We start from the raw sequence: 7,114 nt of genomic DNA, 5'->3' as shown, positions 1-7,114 counted from the left end.
ATTCACCTCGCAGAAACACATCGGGTTCAACCTGGAGCCACATAAGCAGCAATTCAAACCACCAAAATCCCAGAGCTCCCCTGCCGGGCGGCCAGCAGCCAAAGCCTGGCACCAACTGACGCCCTGGCCACCTAAGCCTGGTTCACCATGTGCCCATGATGGCGGGCGTATGGGATCCGGGCATGAGACGCCCTGTCCCGGGACCCACGCACTGCCGATGCTAATGCTTTGTAAAGGTGCCTTGAGGAGTTTCCCTCAAAGAAAGGGCTCACAAAGCCACGCCCTTCCCGCTCCCTTGCCAGGGCATGTGTTCCCTTTGGCTGGTCCCGTGGTGCCAGCCTTCAGCCAGCCCAGTGACCTCTGCGACTTGACCATCGCCACCCCTCTCAGGAGCAGTGCACCCTGGTCGCATGGCCACCACCATGGCGTCCTCCACGGCTCCTGGCGCTCTTCAGGAAGACCGGCCCAAGCCGGACGGGTGAATTCTTTGGGCTGTTGTGCGACTCTAAGGATAAATTACTGGTCTTGTTCCTTGTGGTGCTGGTAATCTAGAATCAAAATGCAATAACCTCCTAGAAAAGATGCTTTCAGAACTAGGGGCGTGTGCGTGCTTCCTTCTAGATGTATCTGTTTGAATAGCAGAGTGACAGAAAAGGGGGAAAGGGAGAGAGGCCTAGACACTTCTTCATTCCCCAGACAGCAGCGCTGGGCAGCGCTGGGCAGGCCGAGCCCCGGAGCCTGGCACTCTGGGCGAAGATCTGATTCCTCCTCTGATCCCAGGCGCATCAGCAGGGAGCTGGGCTGGAAGTGGAGAAGCCAGGGGCACTGGGGGGCAGCCTTCGTGGCACCGCACAGGGAGGAGGCTGCAGGTCCCGGTGCATGCCCTGGCACCCCGTGTCCCAAGGCAGTCGCTGGAGACGCCCCTGGGCTGCGTGGATTGGGGTTAGGGACACATGGCTGCCTGACTCTGGACCCTGACAGGAACTCATGCTGTCTTCTGCTGCCGGCAGCCGGCCTCCAGCAGACCCTGTCTGATCCATGAGATGAGTTAACAGTGAACTTGAATCTGTGCAGATTCGGTTCTCCTGCATTCCAGAAGCTTCCTGTGTCAGAAGCACCAGGACATCTGCTGCTTTGAGCCTCCAGCGCGTGCACCACCCAGGGACCGACCAGGCACACTCCATCCTGCTGTTTTACTTCAATGGCAATGTCTCCTATAGCAAAAACAACAACAAAAAAACACACCGTCTTCCTAGATATGTGCGAATACAAACATATTTGTCCCCGCCTCATCCTCCTCATCACCACCTCCAGGAGACCCAGCAGGCCAGCGGAGGAGGAGGGCGTCCTGACTCCGCGGCTCTGACACAGAGCGCCGAGGGCCGACAGGAAGGCGAGCCCGCCACGGCAGCCATGGCTTCCTTCCGGAGGGAAGGGGAACCGAACCCGAGCACTGTCCCGGAGCCCTCGGCAACAGCGTCGCCAAGTCCCGCGAGAGTTTCGCGCCGCCGCGAGCCCCGCCTTCCGCGGCCGAAGGCCCGCCCCCCGGCCCGCGGCTTCCGGCCGTGCTGATAAAGTTGCTGTTGTTTGGCGTGGGCGGCGGACAAGATGGCGGCGCGCACGGCGGGCTCGCTGCTGCGGGCGCTGCGGCAGGTGAGGCGCCCTCGTCCCGGGGTCCTCGGCCGGCGGCCGGGCCCGGGGCGCTCGGGGGACGGCGGAGGGCGGAGGGCCGTGGCGGGGGAGCCCGCCGGGACGGAGGGAGCGGAGTGTGGAGGTGGGAGCGGCCGCGGGGGCCTGTCCGAGACGGGGAGCGGGCAGCCGCGCTCTGTGAGGCTTGGCTGGGTCCCTGGAGCGTGAAGGCGTTGAGAGTAGGGGAAATGGGCTGTCCCCGGAGAGGTCGGAGCGCCGAGAGCGCATAGTTTTTCTTTTGTGTCAGTAGTTAAGGCAGTGTTAATAAAAGGGAGGTTCCCAGAGTGTGGGAAGAAACTGGTCGCGCGTCGCCGGAGTTGCGCCTTTAGGTAAACGACAAGTAACGTGGTCTTGTGTATGCGGTTTGGTCTTATTAAGACTGCTGTTGACCTGTAGCAATGCCAATAGAAACATAATGGCAGCATTGTAATTAAGAATTTTTCATAAGCGAAAGGTAGGGGGCTGGCACCGGTGCAGGGAGTTAAGCCACCTGTTTGGAGTCAGCGCCCTGGAGCGTGAAGGCGCGGGCGGTGCTGGGGTCTGAGCGAATCCCTGGCAGCTGGGGCCATCTGGGAGCGAACCAGAAGATGGAAGGTCCCTGGCCTGCTTGTCTTTGCCCTTCACGCCTTTTTAAAAAGGGGAACAAGTCAAACCAGGTGGAATTAATTTTGAAGTAATTAGGAAAGCCACCTGCCGGGTGCACTCGTTCCACGTTGCAGGCTGAGTGCTTGCCAACCACGGGAGGCTGTATTGGAGAGAGAGACATGTGGAATATAGGGAGTGGATGCTGGAATATGGTAGTGGGAAGCTTGGAAATTCGCTTCTGTGGGGTCCTGATTAAGCGCACAGTGACGGCAGCTGAGTGCGGATGTGGGAGCAGGTGTCAGGAATTTATGGAAAGGTGGAAGAGCTGGTAAGAAACAGGGTTTAGGTGAGTGACCCATTGGGCCTGGTGGAAGGGCTAGGGAGTCGGGGCGGATGTAAGAGCAGACAGCAAATGCAGTCTAACATGCTGTTACCAAGTGGAAGGAAGTAACTCCACAGAGTGGACAGCGCAGAAGCTGCAAATACTCGCCGTTGAATGCTTCCCTACAAGTGTATTGCATCTGTAATCAGCACACAATAGAGAAGATGGGAATAGTTTGAGGAGAAATGTTGAGTTTTGTTTTCTAAGTCCTGACTTTGGGTTGCGTCGGTGAAAGCAGCCCCGACCCTGCGCTGGGGCGTGAACGGCATGTTGGAGCCAGGGCGATTCCCCAGGACCTGTGACTGCTTGTCTCCTCACGCGTTTCTGTGCTTGGTTTGGACACACTGTTCCTTCTGAGGCCTCCCTCTGCCCTCAGCGGTCTCGGAATTCACAGTCTTTCCAGGGCTCGTGTAAGTCCCCCTTCCTGGCGCAGCGAGGATGGCGCTCATTTGACTCATGTGCCAAATGGTTGTATGAATTCTGTTCATGCAGATCATTTACTCTTTTAGGGGGTGGGATGTTGCTGAGTTCTACGAAAGCAAACGAGATGTTGAAGATCTGGGGCCTGCGCCGCGGTGGAGTGGGTGACTGCACTCTGTGTCTGTGGAGGTGACCTCCCAGATGCCCCTTGCATTGGATCCTGGCTGTTTCACTCCAGTCCAGCTCCCTGCTAACAGGCCTGGGAAAGCAGCCGAGGACGGCCTCCAGGGCTTGAGCCCCCGCACCTCCACGCAGACGTGGAATAGACGCCTGGCTTCTGAGCGGCCCAGCCCTGGCCAGCGTGGGCAGTGGGACAGAGAGCCAGCAGATGGAAGATTTGAAGTTGTGTAGCTCTGCCTTTCAAATAATAAATCTTTTTGAACATTTCATGTAGTTTGTCCAGGCAGATTAAATACTTCATGATGGATCTGTACAGCAGAATATTATTAATTTAAGGAAAATGAAAAGGATTTTTAAAAAATATTTATTTATTTGAAAGCCACAGAGTGGTTGGGCGGTTCCCCAGCTGGCTGCAGTGGCCAGCCTAGGCTGGTGCAGAGTCAGGAGCTGGGATTCCTCCTGCCCCCCGACATGGGTGCAGGGGCCCAGGCCCTTGGGCTGTCCTCGGCTGCCTTCCCAGCAACATGCAGCAGGAAGCTGGAAGGAGGTGGAGCAGCACGTGGCACCCAGGTTGGTGTTAGCATTTGCTGTGTCTGTGCCGTGGGCACCATGCCACAGTGCTGGGTCATGAAAAAGATCTTTTACATGTAGGCATAGAAAGATCCCTGATATATAGACACACACAGACAAATGTGTCTGTATATGATGTGTATTTATGTGCTACATATTTTAATATATAAATGTATCATATATAAATTATGCTTTACAATTTATTTGCTTGAAAAGTAGAGTTAGATGTTCCATCCACTGGTTCACTCCCCAAATGGCCGCAGCAGCTGGTGGTAGGAACCAGGGATATATGAGAAAGTAGTGAGAGTGGGCGCCTGTGGTGCTGGAGGAGGTGGGGGAGACTGTCCTCTGTTTTTATGCTTCCTTGGTTTTTTAATCACATGACTATTAACCTGTATAAGAGCAAGCAGAATTACGATAAAATCTCTGGGGCGGGGTGAGTGTTGTGGCCTGGTGGGTGAAAGCTGCCACCTGGCACACTGTCACGTTTGGGTACTGCTTCACGCCCAGGCTGCTGCTCTTCCACTCCCTGCTGAGGTGCCTGGGAAAGCAGCAGACGGTGGCCAAGAGTTTGGGCTCCTGCTCCCTGTGGGAGACTCGGATGAAGCTCCTGGTTTCAGCCTGGCCCAGCTCTGACACCATTGCATCCTTCGGGGAATGGAGCCGTGGGTGGAAGGTCTCTGTCCCCCCTGACTAATGTCGTAACTCTACATTTCAAATAAAAATCAGGGAAACAAACACCACACACCTGGGGGTTGGCATGAAGCTTCATGAAATGGCAGCAGCTGCCAGGCTGCCCTGCAGGTGGGAGACCAAGCACTGGCCCTGGCCTGGCCCAGCCTTGATGCTGGGGCCATCTGGGATGTGAACAGATGGCCAGAAGGTATTGGTCTTGCTCAGCCTTTCAAATAAACTAAGCAAAATTAAACCTGAAAAATTTTCGCCTCCCAAAACATTCTTTGGGATTATGTTGGTTATTACCACGTTATTCTCTTTTTAAATATTAATATTACAAAGTTGAGGGAGTCAAAGACCCATGGTAGGAGAGGATGAGTGGCAGGGGAAGGTGGATGAGAATAATGTTTGTTTTCCTTCTGTGGGTGGTCGGGGCCACGATGACCTTGATTTAGTGTGAGTTAGGTGTGTTTTTTAAATGCTAAGGTAACAGACCGCTTTAAACACTGTCGTGCGGATCGGATCGTGGGGCTGGGAGCACTGCCAGGCCCCTCTTACCTGCTCTTCGCCTTTAGGTGGCTTCGTTGTCCGCTTCTCTTCAAGTTCGAGGTTACTACGTAGACTGGAGAATGCTGCGTGATGTGAAGAGACGGAAACTGGCCTACGAGTACGCGGACGAGAGGCTGCGGATCAACTCGCTCAGGAAGAATACCATTTTACCGAAGGATCTGCAGGTCAGCTAATTGAGTCCCTTTCTGCCACAAGGTCATTAACTCGGCATCTTTCTTAAAGCTGTTTGCTCTGACTTCATATGATTTCTGGAGCTTGAGATCAGATACTCCTGATCAGCACGAACGGCCTTGATATACTGGTTGCGGTGGGGGGGGGGGGGGGGTTAAGCTTAAAGCCTTGCCGAGCTTCCTGCTGTCTGCTTGTGCGATCCTGTGAGGGGCCTGGCTGGCAGTGACTGTGCCAAAACTGGGCAGTTACTTGGTTCCATTATCTTCCTTTTTATTTAAGTTTTATTTTTGATAATGTTTACATAGTTCATCAAGGTGGGAAGGGTCAAGGATTAGGGAAAGTGGTCTGCCCACATTCCCCTAATCTCAACCCTTCCTTCCTTCCTTGATCAACTATGAAAACATCATCAAAAATGAAATTTATTAAAAAAAAAGAAAAAGTGCTGTGGGGACAGTGCTCCCCATCCCAACGAGGGTCAGGGGTCAGACATGTGGCTTGATTTGCTCTGCCTCTTGCAACAACATGGGTGAAGCTCGTGGCATGTTGCTGAATGAAAGCCAAGCAAAACAGAACTGCCTGTAGGCTCTGGTTGTCGCTGTAGATCGTTCACGACCGGAAAGCCATGCCTGTGGTGGTTTGTTAGCTGTTCAGAGCGTTAGCGCTGTGTCCTGTCACCAGGGGCTTGGCTAGGCACGTGTGCACCTTTGGGAAGCTTTGTGCGGCTCCATACTTTGCAGATTCTGTGACTCCACGCTCACTGTAAATTGCGAAAACTGGCATTGAGAGGATTTCAAAGCATTTCTGCCAGCTTTCTAGTCTGTTTCTGCCACAGCTTTGCTGCCATGTCGAAGTTCTTTGACTCACCGCTGGCTCTGTTAGTCTTGTCTAACGTGTGGGAGCTGTGCAGTAATGCTCTGATTGCCATAGGAAGTGGCTGATGAAGAAATTGCTGCTCTTCCGCGGGACAGCTGTCCTGTGAGGATCAGAAACCGCTGCGTCATGACGTCCCGGCCACGCGGCGTGAAGCGGCGCTGGAGGCTCAGCCGTATTGTCTTCCGCCACTTAGCTGACCACGGCCAGCTTTCTGGGGTGCAGCGCGCCATCTGGTAACCCTGCTCCCGAAGCTGCTGTGGTGACGGGGAGCCGGCTCTGGCCCAAAGACTGTCCTGCTGCTCCAGCGTGGCCTTTGCAGAGCTGCGCCGGTGCTGGGTCTACTATTGATATTCATGCTGTCTGTGAATTCCTTGGAAATGGTAAGATGTGGAGTTTGTATCAGTCGAGTTAATAGATTGAACATACTGCTCCATGCCTTGGTACTGCATAGACTAATAAATACGTCCTGTGGCAAAGTGCCTGTATCCTCTCCTTCAGCTTCAGACTCCCGTAACCCTTCGGGCTATCTGCGTCCACAGGCTCCCTCATCACGCAGGGCTGCGGGCAGTCCAGCTGACCGACCTGTGCACTCATGCTGGGCTGGCCTCCCTGTCCGCCCAGCTCACCTCGCTCTTGGCTTATTGTTAGACAGTAACAGTGTGTTGGAATGTCAAGCTGATGTTGGACTAACAGGTAAAAGAATCAGTGTTTTTTTGTTCCGTCTTTAAGGATCTTTACAATTAAATATGCCTGTTTGTGTCCCTGGAAATCTATCCAAGGAGAAAACGTTTTGTTGGACTATATTTCCTGGGTGTTGATGTTGGTTTATCTGTTCTGGACATGAGTCTAAGGATAGCAGTTCTTTCATGCAGAAACTCCACAGTGTGCTCAGCTCAGGAATGAACGTACGTAATAGTACTGCATGATAGCCTAGTGGCTAAATCCTCACCTTGAACGTGCCGGGATCCCATACGGGCGCCGGTTCCTATCCTGGCTGCT

The 7,114-nt window shown here is 53.9% G+C and overlaps 1 protein-coding gene across 1 annotated transcript; it reads left to right on the top strand.

Annotated features, from left to right (window-relative positions):
* Nucleotides 1–1,591: 1,591 nt before the first annotated feature.
* On the top strand, nucleotides 1,592–6,591 carry MRPS14 (mitochondrial ribosomal protein S14). Its single transcript, XM_040984219.1, has 3 exons — nucleotides 1,592–1,653; nucleotides 5,077–5,235; nucleotides 6,170–6,591. Exons 1-3 carry the CDS (start codon nucleotides 1,609–1,611, stop codon nucleotides 6,350–6,352), a joined length of 387 nt encoding a protein of 128 aa, XP_040840153.1. The 5' UTR covers nucleotides 1,592–1,608; the 3' UTR covers nucleotides 6,353–6,591.
* Nucleotides 6,592–7,114: the final 523 nt, after the last annotated feature.

The sequence above is a fragment of the Ochotona curzoniae genome, unplaced genomic scaffold (assembly GCF_017591425.1).
Source record: "Ochotona curzoniae isolate NIBS_2020 unplaced genomic scaffold, NIBS_Ocur_1.0 contig_4105, whole genome shotgun sequence".
Taxonomy (NCBI): Eukaryota; Metazoa; Chordata; class Mammalia; order Lagomorpha; family Ochotonidae; genus Ochotona; species Ochotona curzoniae.
This window is presented reverse-complemented; position numbering and strand designations above follow the sequence as displayed.